The sequence below is a fragment of the Culex quinquefasciatus genome, chromosome 1 (assembly GCF_015732765.1).
Source record: "Culex quinquefasciatus strain JHB chromosome 1, VPISU_Cqui_1.0_pri_paternal, whole genome shotgun sequence".
Classification (NCBI taxonomy): Eukaryota; Metazoa; Arthropoda; class Insecta; order Diptera; family Culicidae; genus Culex; species Culex quinquefasciatus.
In genome coordinates this window covers 82,534,710-82,553,012 of record NC_051861.1, presented here as the reverse complement: position 1 = coordinate 82,553,012, position 18,303 = coordinate 82,534,710, and the positions used below count along the sequence as shown (strand labels likewise).

Below are 18,303 nucleotides of genomic sequence, written 5' to 3'. Positions count from 1 at the left end.
ACTACTCTGAAGCCTTTGAGAACTGTACTTGGAACGTTGTAAAAGCAAGTAATTTTCGTTCAACTAATGTGTAAATTTAAATATTGTCACAAAATAACTTGTTAAATCGGCCTATTCTGTTAATGACACAAAATAATCTTCTCCAGAAATTGGCCAACCTATTAGACGCTACAACATGTCCCATTACATTGATTCGACCACCCTCCATTCGACTCCTCATTCAATCTCTAGGCAACTTTGGCCGCGCCACACGAGGGGCCCTCTTCCGAAAGTACTCTACGGTGGAGCACCCATCTGTACCAATTCCCCGCACTGCATGTATAGAAATAAAATAATATTTGATTTGAAGAGATAAAAATAAATTGATTGAAAACGTGATTGTTTTTGATGTTGTCGTCCTCCTCGGTTTGGTTTGCCACAGGAAATCGGAATCGGAATTGATTTTGAAATTTGTCCTCACTTCTATAGACGCGGAAAGAGCCCCCGGTTAGGCCAAACGATTCCCGGATTATTTACGGCAAATTGAATTTGCCATCGCGTGTCATTACGCCGGAATCGGAATCGAAATCGAATACTGACTCTTCTTCTTGTTCTATTTTCCCCCGCAGGGCTACACGGACGAACCGATTGGAAAGATTCTGGACAACATCGGTGACTCGGACACGGTGCTACTGGACCGGTGGAACCTCAAGGTGGAGCCGAATCCGTCCGTACAGAACGCCGATCCCGGCAAGGACAACCTGCCGCTGAACGTGGTCAACAACTACTTCTCGCTGGGCGTCGATGCCCACATCGCACTAGAGTTTCACGAGGCGAGAGGTGAGTCTAACCTGATGTCAAAAATCTAACTCAACTACTTTTACCTAACCTAACTTCTAAAAATTCTTAAAATTCTTAAAATTCTTAAAATTCTTAAAATTCTTAAAATTCTTAAAATGTTTAAAATTCTTAAAATTCTTAAAATTTATAAAATTTTTAAAATTCTTAAAATTCTTAAAATTCTTAAAATTCTTAAAATTCTTAAAATTCTTAAAATTCTTAAAATTCTTAAAACTCTTAAAATTCTTAAAATTCTTAAAATTCTTAAAATTCTTAAAATTCTTAAAATTCTTAAAATTCTTAAAATTCTTAAAATTCTTAAAATTCTTAAAATTCTTAAAATTCTTAAAATTCTTAAAATTCTTAAAATTCTTAAAATTCTTAAAATTCTTAAAATTCTTAAAATTCTTAAAAATCTTAAAATTCTTAAAATTCTTAAAATTCTTAAAATTCTAAAAATTCTAAAAAAAATTAAAATTCTTAAAAGAATTAAAATTCTTAAAAAAATTAAAATTCTTAAAAAATTTAAAATTCTTCAAATTTTTATGATTTCAAATATCTTCAAATTCTAAAAACATCTTCAATTTTTAAATCCTTATCATTCTAAGAAATCTTAAAACTCATAAAATTTCCAAAAAAATATATTCTATAATATTCTGAAAAAGTTAATGCCTTACAGATAGCTAACCACTTGTTTTCATTTCCTCAGAGGCCCACCCGGAAAAGTTCAACTCCCGGCTGCGGAACAAGATGTTCTACGGTCAGGCCGGCGGCAAGGACCTGCTCAAGCGCAAGTGGAAGGGCCTGGCCGAGTTCGTGACGCTCGAGTGCGACGGCAAGGACCTGACGCCGAAGCTGAAGGAGCACAAGGTGCACGCGATAGTATTCCTCAACATTCCAAGGTGGGTTTGAAGACTCGATATTTCTAGGAGGATTTGTTCTAACCTCAATTTCTTTTTTTTTTTGCAATTTCAGTTATGGCGGTGGAACCCACCCGTGGAACAAGTCCGGTGGCCAGTACGAGCCGGCCACCGACGACGGCATGATCGAGGTGGTCGGACTGACCACGTACCAGTTGCCGCTGCTGCAGGCCGGTGGCCACGGGACGTGCATCGCCCAGTGCAAGTCGGCGAAGATTGTCACGTCGAAAACGATCCCGATGCAGGTGGACGGCGAAGCGTGCAAGCTGAAGCCGTCCCTCATCGAGATGACCCTGCTGAACAAGGCTGTGATGCTGGCGAAGCGAAAGCCCGGAAGGGCCAACGTGCTGTAAGTATTGGTTATGGACTGAAGCCACAATTCAACGATCCTAACCTCAACTTTTGTTTCCTTGCCCCAAAATAGACAAGAAAAGCAAGAATCTCTCAACATAACGCTGCTGAAGATCATGATGGCGGACTACGAGCAGAATCACTACGACAAGGAGCTGCTCAAGCAGGCCGCCGTCAATCTGGGCACGCTGGACGTGCCCGTGACGGATCTGGAGCAGGTGCGCGTCCTCATCAATCGGTACTGCGAGGAGCAGCCGGACGCGCCCAAACTGTCCCCGGACTGGTGCTTTATCGATTGTGAGTTGAAACCAAATTTGTATCAAAATTTAATTAATTTTGATAAGTGTAGTGTCGCATTCGGACTCCGTCCACCGGTTTCAGCACAACTCAATCACACTCGCACTTCCGCCCCAAACGTTCACTCTCAACCGTCCACAATGTAAACATAAACACGCATCTACTTTAATTTGCTGTCAGAACAATACACGCTTCTGTTCTGTAAGACTAGCACTTTTAGGTTATTATTACCCATTCAACATTAATTTTCTAATCGATTGCTTCTCTTCCCTCCGTCAGCCTGCACGGCCGAGCGCTTCTTCCGGGTGGACCGGGCGCAAGAGAATCTCCACTTCATCACCGACATCGCCACCGACTGCATCTTCGTGCTGGACCAGGAGTGTCCCACCCTGCCCCAGACGCCCGAGGACGAAAACGGCAGCAGCGGCGGCGGTGGCCAACTATCCGCCCTGCCGTCCCACCTGAGCAGCGTCGAGTCGAGCGATCGGGACTCGCGGGACGGTACGCCCCAGTCGCCGGGCGGTGTCAAGTTCTTCCAGCGGTCATTGTCGGGACCGGGCTCGGGAAGCGCCTCGGATTCGCTTTCGCCGGCCGTAGACATTCCATCGAGAAAGAGTGAGTAGCAAGGTTTTGGGGGAAGGACATTTGAAGGGGTTCTAAAAAACAATTTTCTCAATTTTTCGTGCAGGTTCCCAGGGCTCGCAAGGTTCACACGGGTCGCACGACAGTCCACGTGGTGCGGATGATCGACCCGCCACGGGTGGAACGCTCGGCAATGGCCAGAGTCTGGACCAGCTAGTCAACTTCAAGAGGTAAGAAGTGTCAAAAGAGGCGACTCTTCACCTCAAAAGAGAGAGTTCTATTAGCACTTGTATTTTTCTATGACATTTTTTATCTCGAATACATCTCTGGTTTGCATTCATACCTTCATTCGACTTTTATAGCAGCTCTCTCGAGATCTCTCACCACCTCAACCACCTCCGCACACGTCGTTTGCTCTCTAATTCTATTCAAATAAACACACTGGCTCTTTTCTCTGCGTGCACTTTTGTGCCATTGATGCCGTCTGAATGGAGCGATTCTCGGTGAAGTCGACATTGTCTGGCATCTTTGGTGCAATACATAAAATTGAAACTTTTATATTTTCAAACTAACACGAATTCAACGAATTTCTGAAGTCGGATGGTTTTGCGGTCTTCGACAATGTTTTTCAACAGTAAAATGGACATGCAATTCCCACACTTCATAATGTTTCAACATGATTATTCCACCATTTGCCAAATTTCTTAAATTTAGCTTATGTCACAAGAAAGCCATCAAATTTGTAAATTTCATTTCCTTTTGTGCAACACCAAATACACTAAAACCCCGGAATTTGGTCACTTTTCAGTTTGTACCCCGATAGTTTGACAAAGTCAAACTGAAAAATGACGAACTGTCATTTTTTACAGGGAGATCACACACACTATTTGAACAAACATATTGCAGTGCGTGTGTGAGCTTCAGGTAAAAGGGGCGTCAAACTTAAAATCGACCCCGATGGTTTTACATTTAGACTTTTTTTGTAATCAAAATTTTTACCACAACTTACACAGAAAAAAAAAATGATGGTGACAGATTTTGTGTCGAAAAAAATGTGTAATATTACATCAGGAATTGGTGAATATTCGTCAGTTTTTGATGAATATTCATCATGTTCACATTTTTACATATTTGTTGAGTAATATTACTAAAAAAAACGTTACTTAATCCACCCTTAGGTGGTTGGTGCCTTCCTCTCATTCAAAGGGTAATGCTATCCAAAATAGACACGCTCGTGGGAAGATCTTTAAATTACCTATCCAAAGATAGGTCGCATGATATATTTGGAATACGTTTTCATCTAAATATCTGAGAACTAGCCTCCAAAAAGTGTATAAATAACTCTTAAGTGCTTATAACTTTTGATAGGGTTGTCAGATCTTCAATGTTTTGGACGCGTTGGAAAGGTCTTTGATTACCTGTTCAACGACGGGTTGCATGATAGATCCGGACAACGTTTCCATCGTGATATCTGAGATCCGGCTTCCAAAAAGTGCATAAATAACACTTAATTGCTAATAACTTTTGATAGGGTTGTCAGATCTTCAATGTATTGGTCGCGTTGGAAAGGTCTTTTAAATACCTTTCTAAACATGTATAACATGCTGGGGTTTCTTACAAAAACCACCCTTTTTACAATCTTCCGGACTTTAGTCAAAATCGTTTTTTAGCATAACTTTTGAAGTACTTTACTAAACTTCATAATTTTCAATAGGGACTTATGGGACCCCAAGACGAATCAAATGAGACCAAAACGGTCCAAATCGGTTAAGCCAGTGCTGAGATAATCGAGTGCATATTTTTTGGTGCACAGACCCACATCCCTACACACACACACAGACATTTGCTCAGAATTCGATTCTGAGTCGATAGGTATACATGAAGGTGGGTCTAGGAGGTTTAATTGAGAAGTTCAGTTTTCGAGTGATTTCATAGCCTTTCCTCAGTAAGGTGAGGAAGGCAAAACAGGTAATATTCAACCAGCCAAATTTTCATCGTTCCAAAATTCAACTTTTTTTGCTGTGTAGGCCACGCAAATTATCTGAGTGGACTGAAATAAATTCGAACATTGAATAACGGACTAGTACAGAAAGAAAGAATAAAAAAACTTTATTTATTGCAACTAGATAGAACTACCAACTTGTAACGAGAAGTTTGCAAAAAAACAACTTAAGTTGTGAAATATGGGACAAGACAAAAAAAAACTTGAATAGTTAAAATATATATTTAACAACATATACTTTGAACGTACCTTTAATCATATTTACAGTTATGCCCCAAAAATGCGTACTTTAATTTCTGATAGATAATTTTGAATTTTAAAATGCCTTTTGAAATTTTGTTTGACAACATTTTTGATTTTTTTCAAAAAAATCCATGTTTTCCTAAAAAAAACATAATTAAAAAAGATAAAAAGCTTCAAAATTATAATACTATATTTATAAATATTTATTTTTTTGCAAAAAACTTCAAAATTTTAATGAAAAAAGAATTCAAATCAACTGAAAACAATCTAAAACGCATTTTTCTGCATTGCATTGACTGGATTAAAAATATTTTCAATTTTTATGAAATTCCAATGTATAAAAAATGACGTCGATACTTAAGTATTTTAGAAGCTAATGATTGCAAAACATCTAGACAGGTGTATAATGTATCACTTTTTCTAAAATAGTGTCAAACAGAATTTCAAAAGGCTTTTTAAAATTCAAAATTTGGTATCAGAAATTAAAGTACACATTTTTTGATGAAGTGACCATTTTATAGTAATTGACATTCCTTTTGCAATAATGTTCAGTTAGATGCAGTTTACAAAGCTTTATTAAAGAAAAAAACATCCTTTTTAAAAATGTTTTTGATTAGCCGAGACATTTTTTGACCATTTTTGCTTCATTTTAAAATTTAAAAAAAAACCGAGCATTTTTCTGAAAAAAATGCTTGAAATTGTCTTCTTCAAAATAAGTACATGATTATTTCAGGATATTTATGAAAGGTGGGACAAAACATGAAATACAATTTGCAGTGACTAAAATTCGCTTCGCTTCGCTAGGAGACGGTGATTTTAGCGGATTGCATACTGGATTTCGCCATGTTATGTGATGATTTTCTAAGCCCAAGTTGCCTAGGAATTGATAACTGGGAAAAGAACCAACTCCACCTGAACCAGATTCTCAACACCATGACAGCCGTCCATTGCCGGCCGCTCCCATCTCCACCGCGCACCAGGGACAAGGAAGGGGATTTGGAAGACGGGAAGTGTTGATGCTCCACAATTTGCAGTGACTAAAATTAAACATAAATTTGAAGTTTGCTAAATAACACTTGCTTTTTTGTTGATTCCAATTTCTTTAATTAAAAAAATACTCAAGGCCGTTGCAAATATTTTCAAAAATGTGTCTCTTTATAATTATGACATTTGAATTTTGCAGATGAACAATTCGCTACGAAATCGGTCTTTTTTAAGAATTTTAATTTTGTATTTTTTTTATCCGGCTGAAACTTTTTTGGTGCCTTTGAGGAGCCATTTTGCAATATAGGTTTGTCCATATAATATTCCATACAAATTTGGCAGCTGTCCATACAAAAATTATATGTGAAAATTTAAAAATCTTTATCTTTTGAGGGAATTTTTTGATCGATTTGGTGTCTTGGGCAAAGTTGTAGGTATGGATAAGGACTACACTGAAAAAGTAAAACACGGTAAAAAAATTGGTGATTTTTTATTTAACTTTTTGTCACTAAATCTTGATTTTCAAAAAAACACTATTTTTATTTATTTTTTTATATAGGTATATGTTATATCCACTGAGGATATCAAAAGCCAACTTATGAGTTATGATTTTTTTAATCGAACTTTGCCGAAGACTCCAAATCGATCAAAAAAATCCATCAAAAGATACAGCATTTTGAATTTTCACATATCATTTTTGTATGGACAGCTGTAAAATTTGTATGAAAAATTATATGGACAAACTAATGATGCAAAATGGCTTCTTTGGGCATACCGAAGGCACCAAAAACGTTCCAGTTGGATTAATAAAGGTCGAATGACCGAAATCTAAGAGAACTGCTACGATGAGAATGTATTAAATTTCTAAAAGATTTATTTGGTCGGTTTATATATGTTTAAGGATATGTTTATGCATCGAGAGAGAAACGAAAAGAAATTCTTCAATAACCAATAACCTATCAGAAACAAAAGAATTTTTCAATAAAAATAGCCATAGTTTAAAAAGTTTGTTTTTATCTTTCAAACACTTGAGATCATTTTAAAACATTTTGAATTTTACTATGATTTGAATTGAAAAGTTGGAAAAAAAACAGTTCCAGAGTTTTTTTAAAAGGTCCTAAAAATATATGAAACAAAATAGCTAATAGGACCTTTTCAAAAAAAAAAGCTCTAGTTTTTTTTTTCTAGAAATTCAATTTCTAAATGACCAAGACTTTGAGTTTGTTTTGAGTTACCTTTTGAAATGTTGATGTTTGTGTTTATTTAAAATCTAGTAAGAAATTTTCCCTTTGCAGAAACGTATTTTTTACTAATTTTGAACAATTATCGCTCATCGACTAAGGGCAATCCCTGGTTTTTTTAGGACTTTAAATTTTTATCAAAGTATGCGTCTTTTTGGTCAAAACAAGGCAATACGTTCAGCAAAACCGGTGCAGATTTAGAAAATTTGATCACCAAACCAATTTCTTTTGACGTTTAAAGACGCACGGAGAAAAGACAAAAAAATCAAAAACGTACCATGGAATTTCAACACTTTGTTCGTGGTTCCCAATTTCATGAACGGGTGTTCACGTTTATGGGAACTCTTTTTTTTCTCCGTGCGCCTTCTTTGATTTGAAATTGAATGTTCAGATCGATCCGTAGAACTTTCTGAAAGCGAATCAACATATCGTCATGGCCTATCTACAATCACTTAACTTAGAAAATTTCACTTAGCTTAGGAGTTTGAATCAATGGAAATGAATCTGATCTTCTACAATGAAAAGGAATAAAATTAGAAACTTGACGTATGGTTTGGAAAATTTCAAAATCTACGGTAAGTTGACGTTTCCATATCAGAGGTAAACAAACAACTGCATAGCAACGTATATCAGCCCAGCAAATTTTCTAAGTTGATTGTGGATGACGGCCGTAAGTTGTGTACATTTTCTAAGTTTTACTTTACTTAATTATTCTAAGCTAAGTGATTGTAGATAGGCCATCAGTTGTGTGCTATCTTGTGACAACGACCATTTCGTACCTTTCGAGAAAATCGATTTTTAAAGTTTGTTGGTAAATAATTTCAAAACTATGAATGATAGAGCCATACTTTTTGAAGCAATCAGTTCGTATACTATCGCTTAACAAACGCTCAAAGTTTCAACTAATTTGGTTACACCAGTTAAAAGATACAGTAAATTATGTAAACAAAAATCTGAAAAGCACGTGTCACAAGTGTGTTTCGAAAGTAAAATTGTACTACGTGTCACAAGTGTGCACAGAATTCCCATACAAACTAAAATAAGCTCAAATCAATGGTTTAATCGACTTAATCAGTATATTTTCATAAACAAAAGGTTGCATTGCCTTCAGAAAGTATGTGTGTACATAAATTTGTGAAAAACAAGAAAAATTTTCCACATTTTCCAACAACATGTATGACGTGTCACAAGTGTGCACGATCATGTTGATGATAAATTGGTCTATGTCACAAGTGTGTATTGCGATATCCGGGAAACGGAAGCGAGTTTCCAAAATCGGGTTAAAACATCTTGAAGTGTTTGTTAATTTTAGCAAAACGTCATCATTAACTCATTTTCGACCAAAATGGTCTATGGTACAAGATAGCACACAGCTGACGATATTGTATCGTTGTCGCCAATTTTAGATTACCAAATGGCGTAACTGAAAATTGCAGGAATATTTGCACATAAAAATCATTTTAAGCAAAACAATGTAATTGTGCCAATGACTAGGAGTAAACCGAGTAAATAAACAGTATATCCCGTTCAACTTTGCGAGCAGGCAATGGATAATTTTCATTTTTAGCTTGATTTATTGTTCAATAATTTTATTTGGAATTTACTTAATTTTTCACACTTTTCTTCAAAGTTCTGCATAGAATCGCATCCATGGAAAAGCGCAAATACCAATCTGAAAAGAGCCAGTGTTATCTCCCCGTCTCACTCACTCTCGTGCATTATTCAGCAGCAGTAGCTTTAGCAGCAATAGCATCAGGTGAATAACGAAAGACGACTCTGCCGGCCTGCCTTACCTGTCTGCCAGCCACCTTTATCTGCTCCACGTGTCATGTTTGCTCTTCATTAAATGGAAATTTAAATGATGTTTGCATACCAACTCAAGTCCAAAGCCCTCTTCTTCTTCTTCTTCACCGTATTTTTTTATTCTTCCCATCGGTCGGTGGCAACAACAAACTTCAAAGCAACCACGTGTCCTTCTGATGTTCTTCTGGTGCTGCTATTCAATGAACCCAGATACGGCTGGCATCAAACTGAAAATATAATGCAAAATACAGCTGGCAAAAGGCGAATCGTCGTCTTTCACTCACCTGGTGCTTGGCAGTTGTAACTTTTTAAGTCAACATCTATTCAATTCCGGATCGACCTTTAGAAAACACTAATTCTCATACCTACTCATTTTTTTCTATTTACTGTTAATTTTATTGAAATTCTTCAATTTTTTGCACGCAAATCCCAACCACTACTACTACTACTATCACAACCACTATCACAACAAAATCAATCTTTGAAAAATCAGCTTCCACGAGCGATTGTTCGGGTTGAATGAAGATGCCTTCGGATTCAGGTGAAAATTTATAACAACACAAACGGGGGGGATTCGTTACGATTTACGTTGTTTTGATGTTGGCTAGTTTCTGGAGCGCGTTCAGTGTCAATTTATTTTGTAGGCTAGTGCAAAAAAACATCCTTATTTTGTGTGGTGTGTATTCATTTAGGTACCATCAATGTGTCTTCACATGTGTGCTGTTGCTTCAAGGCCTAGAAAATAAAAGAGTGAACAAAATTAGAGAGTGAAATAAATATTTCAGGGAGAAAAATAATCCTGTGTCCTGTGTACCCTGTTTTTACTGCTCAAAATTGTACAAAAGAAACATAAAAATGATTTCTCGGGTTAGTTTACAATATGTCCTAAGCGCTGTTATTCGAATTTGGTAGTGTGTGTGTGTGAACTCCGTATAAAAGGGGTGTCAAACTAAAAAGTGACCCCGTTCATTTGACAAAAGTTGATGTCAAACCATTGGGGTTTGAGTGTAATAATAAATGATCATGTTTTTTTTTTGCAAATTAATATAATGACACTTATTTTTTCATTTGAAAAGAAAAAAATAAGTCACTCGCAGAATCAAACGAATAAAATTATACTTTTCAAAAAGTTTAAGACATTGCAAAATGATCGAAACTAAGACAAATCAGTAACCCATTGTCCAACAACTCAATGAAGTTTACACCCAAAACAGCTGATGAACTTTGAAAACCGTCATGTTAACAAAATTAAATCAAATCCACTCGAAACCATCCCTCAATCACGCAGTACACGGCACGCCCGCTAATTAATTGACACGGCGCCAAACATCCAATCACATTATCGACTAAAACCAAATCCTAACCTGCCATTACTAGCGAGAAACACACATCCAAAAGTTGACATCCAATTGTAATTAGATTCCGCGGAAAAGTTGGACCGAATCGCATCGCAGTAGGCTTGAGTTGCGAACATTGCTCATAAACGATCCACATTTAGAACCTGTCTAATTAGCCGATTTGTTGCAGAAAGTAAACAGCATTCGATTGCATCAAGAAAGCCGGGGGATGTGTTTTTGCTAGGTTAGGTTGCCTGTGGTATGCTTTCAAAATGGCGTATTTCAAAAATCGGAACATGTTTCGAAAATTTTCCCTGTATTTAAGTTCAACTTTTTTGCATTTTTTGGTAAAGAATTTAAATTTGATAGCGTTTCTAAAAAGGGGTCAAATTTGGTATGCGTAAATAATTTCTTCAGTAAGATTTCCATCAGTGTTTCAGCTTTCAAATCAAAATTTGTTTATTCAGGCACACAACACTATTATCTCAAATCGTCAGTTTACCTTGATACCTTTAATAAATATTCTTGTCTCCGTAACCGGTCGTGTCACCTGTATAAATCTACTAAATTATGTCTATTATTTAGGCGTTCTTCTTGTTGACTCCCCGTCCCTTAATTTGTTTACATTTACGCTAGATCCTCCCTCCCCGTGTTGCGTCCTTTTGAATTAGCTTCCCGTTTTCTAATCTCGTCACTTTAATAATTAAGGTGTCGTATATCACGTGTGTCTGTGCCACGTTGAATTTTCACCTCCGGAAAAGGATGTAACAAACCAAAAAGCATGATTTATGTCCGTGTTTGTGTGTGTCTTTTCTAGCAACTTTGCTACTCTTAATTGTTTTAGCATAATCTGTACTGCTTTTTTTTCTCTCGGTGTACATTTCGCTGGTTGCTATGATTCGAGTGTCACAATGTGAAAGGGTCTTTTGAATAATTGTTATAAATAGTTTCAAAATCGTTAAAAGTTGTTTGCTAAAACCTCTTGATAATGTTTCTCAGTTTTCAATTACTTTTTTCAGCTTTATAAAATTATTATGTCTCCCTTTCTCAATGTTACACTCAAAAACTGTAATTGTCGTCGTAAAGAAAAAAAACGCTGCTCGTAAACACGGACCAAAAAGGTACACACTCAAATTAATTTACTCAAATTTTCTTTCCTTTCTCCGTTCTTCGTCGCTGCGTCGTCGTCTCAACCCAAAATGTGACCATCGGCCAACCCTATTTGGACAACTCTCGGAACCTTGGCCACCGTACACAGCAATCTGCTGGAGAAGACGACGGACGCGATAATTAAGGCGGCCAAAACGGGCGATCTCGTGATGGTGAGTAACATTTCTACTACATTCTTAAGCTTTTTAAGGAGGGAAGACGTGGAAACACGGTTAAATAAATCTTTTCTATGAAATGTACAAAATTTTGGTTGGAAAAATCTTCTTCGCAAAAATCAATATTTTTCAAAACAGTTATTTTTGTTCAGTGTACCTACTTTTCAAAAGGGGAAGCATTAAATTGCGTTATTCCTGTAAAGAAGCTGCTTAGCAGCTGGGCGGATTTGCGGTATCATTTTGGGTTATGCAAATTGCCAGGTGAAGGAAATTTAATTAATTATGGGTTTTGGGACGTTTGGCCAACCTGAAGTAATGTAACCTGCGGTCGGGTTCGGCCAAAAGGGTGGAATTTCAGTTGCTTTGTCTACGAGGTGACAGTTGTTTAATGATCGGGAACTTAAAACACATTTTTTCAAAATAAATGAGTATCAAACAAAAAGAAAGAAAATTTGCTAAATTTAGTTTTTATATGCAAAATCAAATTTGTAATCGAAAATATCTTCTTTTTTGTAACATTGAGAGAATTTTTTGATCAATTGGCGTCAGAACTTTTGTAGAAAAAGATACGTACGCGCATAAAAAAAATGAATTTTATTTTGACTTTGATTTTTTATCATTTCTCATTACTGAAAGTTAAATAAGAATTAATGAACTGAAAAGGTATCTTTTGCGCTAGAGTTTCGGACAGTGCAAAATCTGGTACAGTCATCCCACATATTTGAAACGGTTTCCAGATCGGCCAATGTTCAAAAAATCATAGCAAATCGATAATTGAACTAAATGATTCGCTTTTACCTTGATTTGAAAGCTTTTCTTGCGATCTTTCGAATGCTGTATCGAACATCTGCAAATTTTAACTTTTATATGAAGTTTTTGAAGAATTACTTGAAATCCACAAATTCGGAACACTTTTTCCTTACGAATGTAAACAAACTTTGGATCTCTCCAGCAGTATATATTTATTACCAAATAATGACTTCACACACTGAAACCAATGAAACTCAAGCTTAGTGATGTTTTATACATGGTTTGAAATCTTTTTTTGTGAAAATATCAGTTAAATTTAGGTGTTCCACAATTGTGGGAGGCACAATAACATCCCACAATTATGAAACAAGCCATTTGGAGGCAGTGTTTTGCTGCTATGGACAAAATAGTCTTGGAATGAAGTTTTTTGTTCAAAAAGTCCTACTTTTACTAGTGAAATAGCAAGATAATGTCCAAATGAAGGTTCTAAAAATAGTAAGGTCGACAGAAAAGCTACTTTTGGCATGAAAAGTGTTACGAATTTGTGGGTGTTCCAAATATGTGGGGTGACTGTACATCAACTATAACAAAATGTATATTTTGCAAAAACATAAAATATTATCAATGGTCCCAAAAAAAATATCTAAAATTCCTTATAGATGCAAAACCAAACTTTCAAACGAAAATGAATAATTTTTTAAAGAGTGCACCGTTTTCAAACGAATTTTTTTCGAAAGATGTTCATTTTTTGCAATGATTTGTCCTCTATGATTTCGCAAAACGACTTTTCTTTGTAATTTTTTTATTTGGATGAAACTTTGCATTGCATCTATGCATTCTCTATGTCCAAAGAATCTGATTTTGTCTGATCACGCCTTCCGTCGGACGGGGAAGTAAATGTTGGCCCCGGTCTAACCTAGAGGTCTTTAGCTCAATCCAGGTGTAGGAGTCGTCTCCCTGGGTCCTACCTCGGTGGAGTCGCTGGTAGGCAGTTGGACTAACAATCCAAAGGTCGTCAGTTCGAATCCCGGGGTGGATGGAGATAAGCTAAGATGTAAAAAGAGGTTTGCAATTGCCCTCAACAATCGAGCCTTCGACACCTAGTTTCGTTTAGGAATCTCGCAATCGAGAACGCCAAAGCAATGCTGTAGAGCGAATTATTTGATTTTTTGAATAGCAATAGGACCTTTAGTTTTCGAAATATCGTTAGTTAAAAATTACATGCCAATTAGGTGACACTTAATAAAATCAGAAACTTACTGTCCCTCCTAGTTTCAGAAAAATTGTGGGAAATTTTATTATTATTTAAATAAAAAAATAGTAATTTTCGATTGCAAATTTTGCTTAAAAAACTTATTTTTATTATTTTTTTATGCAGGTTTTCATTTTTTCCAAAAAAAAAACTTTTTTCAAAAATCACATCTCTGTAACCATATTTTGCACCATCACGAACTATTTCCTAGATGATGTCTTTTTAGTCTCCCAAATCATATAAAAAATGAAAATTAAAAAAATACGTATGTTGGGGATTCAACTTTAGCTAATAAAAAAAATGAAATGAAAAAACGATTTTGTATGACCAACTCTCAAAATTGTATGGAGTTTTGTATGGAAAAACTGATGATGCAAAAATGCTTCTTTTGACACAGGGAATGCAAGGACTAAGTTTCATCAAAATAAAAATAATCAAGAAAAAAAATGTGAAATTGTAGAGAACTGCTACTCCAATTAAAAAATGCATTATAGAAAATCACTCCGGCAAAAAAAGTAATTTTGAAAGGCTCAGAAAATTTCCAATAAATTTCGACATTAAATCTCCGAAATATTTTATAACATTTTGGAAAAAGGTTACTCTTGTTTTTCAAAAGTTGAAATTATTAATTTTGTTGAAAAACAATTGAAAAATGCAGAAAATTTAACAATAGAGCAACTCTCTACGAAATCGGCCGATTTCGACCATTTTTATTTTTTGTATTTTTTTATTTGACTTAAACTTTGTGGGGTCCTTCCTTATGACCAAATAAGCTATTTTGCGTCATTGGTTCACCCATACAAGTCTCCATACAATTTTGGCTGCTGTCCATACAAAAATGGTATGTAAATATTCAAACAGCTGTAACTTTTGAGTGAATTTTCTGATCAATTTGGTGTATTCAGCAAAGTTGTAGGTATTGTTGAGGACTTTTGAGAAAAAATAGGTACACGGAAAAAAAATTGCAGATTTTTTTATCAACTTTTTTTCACTAAAACTCAATTTCCTAAAATACGTATTTTTTTATTTTCGAGATTTTTTATATGTTTTAGGGGACAAAAATCCGCAACTTTTGAGCCATAGAGAAACATGGTCAAAAAATCTGCCGCCGAGTTATGAATTTTTGAAAAAATAGTGATTTTTGGAAAAAATCGAAATTTCATGCAAAAACAAATTTGACATTATTTTTTAATGCAAAATTGAATTTGCAATCGAAAAGTACTTTACAGATTTTTTGATAAAGGGCTCCGTTTTCAAGCTATAGCCGCCGAAAGTTTGATTTTAGCGAAATATGGCTCAAAAGTTGCGGATTTTTGTCCCCTAAAACATATCAAAAAATCTCAGAAATCAAAAAATACGTATTTTGGGAAATTGAGTTTTAGTGAAAAAAAGTTGATAAAAAAATCCTAAAAATTTTTTTCCGTGTACCTATTTTTTTCTCAAAAGTCCTCAACAATACCTACAACTTTGCCGAAGACACCAAATTGATCAGAAAATTCACTCAAAAGTTACAACTGTTTGAATATTTACATACCATTTTTGTATGGAAAGCAGCCAAAATTGTATGGAGACTTGTATGGGTGAACCAATGACGCAAAATAGCATATTTGGTCATAGGGAAGGCCCCCACAAAATTTGAGCCAAATCAAAAAATACAAATAAAATCCATTTCCGGTTTTGGTAGAGAATTGCTCAATAGTACTTTTTCAAGAAAAGTGCTATAACGAAGACTTCATCAAAATCGATCAACAAATTTCTTGTCAAAATACAGATTTTCGAATATTCTCTACCCATTTTGTATTCGAGGCTGCAAATGTATGGAGACTTGTATGGGACAGCAAATGCAGCAAAATGGTTTCTTTTTACATGTGGAATGCATGGACAATGTTTCATCCAAATAAGAAAAACAAAAAGAATTCGATTGCTGTTCTTTTTGATAACAATAATTTAAAATATATTTAAAAATCTTAAATTTGCCATTTTCTAATGTTTGGATTGTTTATAAAATTTCGCACAAAGTCGGTGTCTCTAAAAAGAACTGCTTCCAATGGCATTGCTAAATCATCATTAAACGCAATGCAACTGAAATAAGGTCACTTTTTAAAGAACACTCTTTTAAAGAGTCTTATCAACACTCCTTTCAAAAGCATGCACCCCCATTGAAACTTTAACTGTTGAAAGCTTTGTGCACTTTCGGCCAAGTTTTATCCCCACCATCCGTCATTCTTTATGAAACACCAAACATTAAACACGTAATAAATGCCATTAGGTCGCAGCAGCAGCAGTCGCCACTTCATAAAATTTATCGTTTCCCCCCCAGATTCTTTCGGGCTCCTGGTTCATTCTGCGGAAAACTTGGCCAAACTCCCACTTTGTTCCCGGAAAGTCACGATTTTCTTCCCCAAAAGTTTCCCTAATTTAACTACACCCAGCGCACAAATTCAACGTTCAACAAGTTTTTCGCGCGGTCCCGTTCGTTGAAACCAAGCAAAAGGCTGATCCTCGGAATTAGGGGAGAACAGCCATTTTGACAGCTTTTGGGCGCAAAGTTAATTCAAATAACACACTTTTGGGACTTATTCCGAGTGGGTTCACACAAAAGAAAGACGAGGGGATGGGGGGAAGGGGGGGGGGAGAAAGTATGCTGAAACCCACTTGAAAGTGCGATAAATTTCAACTTTTCGCGCGCAGTAAATGCAGCAACAGCTCATCCCTTTTCCAGCGAACCACAGTTTTTAGTTTTGATAACTTTCGGTGAGTTTCCTTGGGTTTTGGAGGGGTCCATTCAAGGAGCGTTTTTGATTTTTTAAGTCAAGTTTTACAATTGAAAAATACCAAAATAAGCAGTTTTTTGGGCTAAGTTTTTGAATTTAAAAAATGTTGAAAAAATCCGACAATTTCACTAAGATTTCATTTTTTTTACAGCGCACCAAAAGTCTTTGAGATATCTTCAGTTGAAAAATTACCAAAAAAAATAACAATTCAGGATTACACGATTTTTCAGATAGTCAAGTTTCAGAATTTCAACTGCCATTGTACTAATATCACGTAATTCAAGAATGAACCCTGTCCCCTGTTCACCTGACAAAATTATTTCTCTTCTTGTTTTTAACTTTACCTAGTATGTAAAACACATTTTCTTCTCTGAATTTGGGGTTTTCATAAACCGTTAGCCACCCAGCCAGCAAAACTTTAGTCTCTTTCTCGCTGTGGTATAAATTTCACACCAAAAAAGCTTCATTTATGAAGAGCAAGCTGGTCATAATTCGCTTGAAGGCTTCGGTCTGGTACCCGCCGAAACGAGCCAGAAGGAGTGGAGGGAAACCAGTGCTTTTAATTAAAAGTTCATTTAAAAAGCTTTTGTTGAACTTGTAGTTTCACAGAAGTTAATGAGCGTCTCATTAAAATTCTGTTTAACACTCTTCACCTAGTTTATGCCCCAAAAAAGTACCTCTGAAATCGCATGACTAATTAGTATCACACCTTACCTTTTTTATTTTCTTTTGGAAAAAACACAGCTTAAGGACCTCCACATGCAGGGCTACTCGCTGCTGTCGATCGACTCCAGCGGCCAGACGGGCCTGCACTACGCGTCCCGGTACGGCCACAAGGAGATCGTGCGCTATCTGATCTCGTACGCGCCCAACACCATCATCAACATGATCGACAACGAAACGTGAGTACATATGATGTGATAATTTTAAAGATGACGCATCCGTTTTTTGGCGCAAGTTCTGGGAAGCTGACAAACATTGGTGAAATCTCTGAAATTTTACAAACTATATTAACTATTCTGCAAGCTCAAACACACCATTGAGCAACTCTCTACGAAATCGGCCGAATTCAACCATTTTTATTTTTTTGTATTTTTTGGTTTGCCTCAAACTTTGTGGGGGGCTTCCCTATGACCAAATAAGCTATTTTGCGTCATTGGTTCGCCCATACAAGTCTCCATACAATGTTGGCTGCTGTCCATACAAAAATGGTATGTAAATATTCAAACAGCTGTAACTTTTGAGTGAATTTTGGTGATCAATTTGGTGTCTTCGGCAAAGTTGTAGGTATTGTTGAGGACTTTTGAGAAAAAAATGAGTACACGGAATTTTTTTTGCAGTTTTTTTAATCAATTTTTTTATTACTAAAACTAAATTTTCCAAAATACGTATTTTTTTGATTTTCGAGATTTTTTGATATGTTTTAGGGGAGCAACTTTTGAGCCATAGAGAAACATGGTCAAAAAATCTGCCGCCGAGTTATGAATTTTTGAAAAAATAGTGATCAACACTAACATTTTAAAAGGGCTAAACATTGAATATTAGGCCCATTTAAAATGCTAGTCTTGATTTGAAAAATTTCAAAATATTGACCCTTTCACTGTAACTTGGATTTGCCCGCAC

The 18,303-nt window shown here is 35.9% G+C and overlaps 1 protein-coding gene across 1 annotated transcript in view; it reads left to right on the top strand.

The window, feature by feature from the left end:
* Nucleotides 1–18,303, top strand: part of LOC6052745 (eye-specific diacylglycerol kinase) — a 106,423-nt gene that overhangs the window by 77,272 nt on the left and 10,848 nt on the right. The window contains 9 exon segments of the mRNA XM_038249192.1: nucleotides 609–819; nucleotides 1,529–1,721; nucleotides 1,795–2,088; nucleotides 2,164–2,387; nucleotides 2,667–3,002; nucleotides 3,076–3,199; nucleotides 9,736–9,783; nucleotides 11,838–11,901; nucleotides 17,425–17,582. Of these exon segments, the coding sequence (XP_038105120.1) occupies nucleotides 609–819; nucleotides 1,529–1,721; nucleotides 1,795–2,088; nucleotides 2,164–2,387; nucleotides 2,667–3,002; nucleotides 3,076–3,199; nucleotides 9,736–9,783; nucleotides 11,838–11,901; nucleotides 17,425–17,582 (1,652 nt within the window).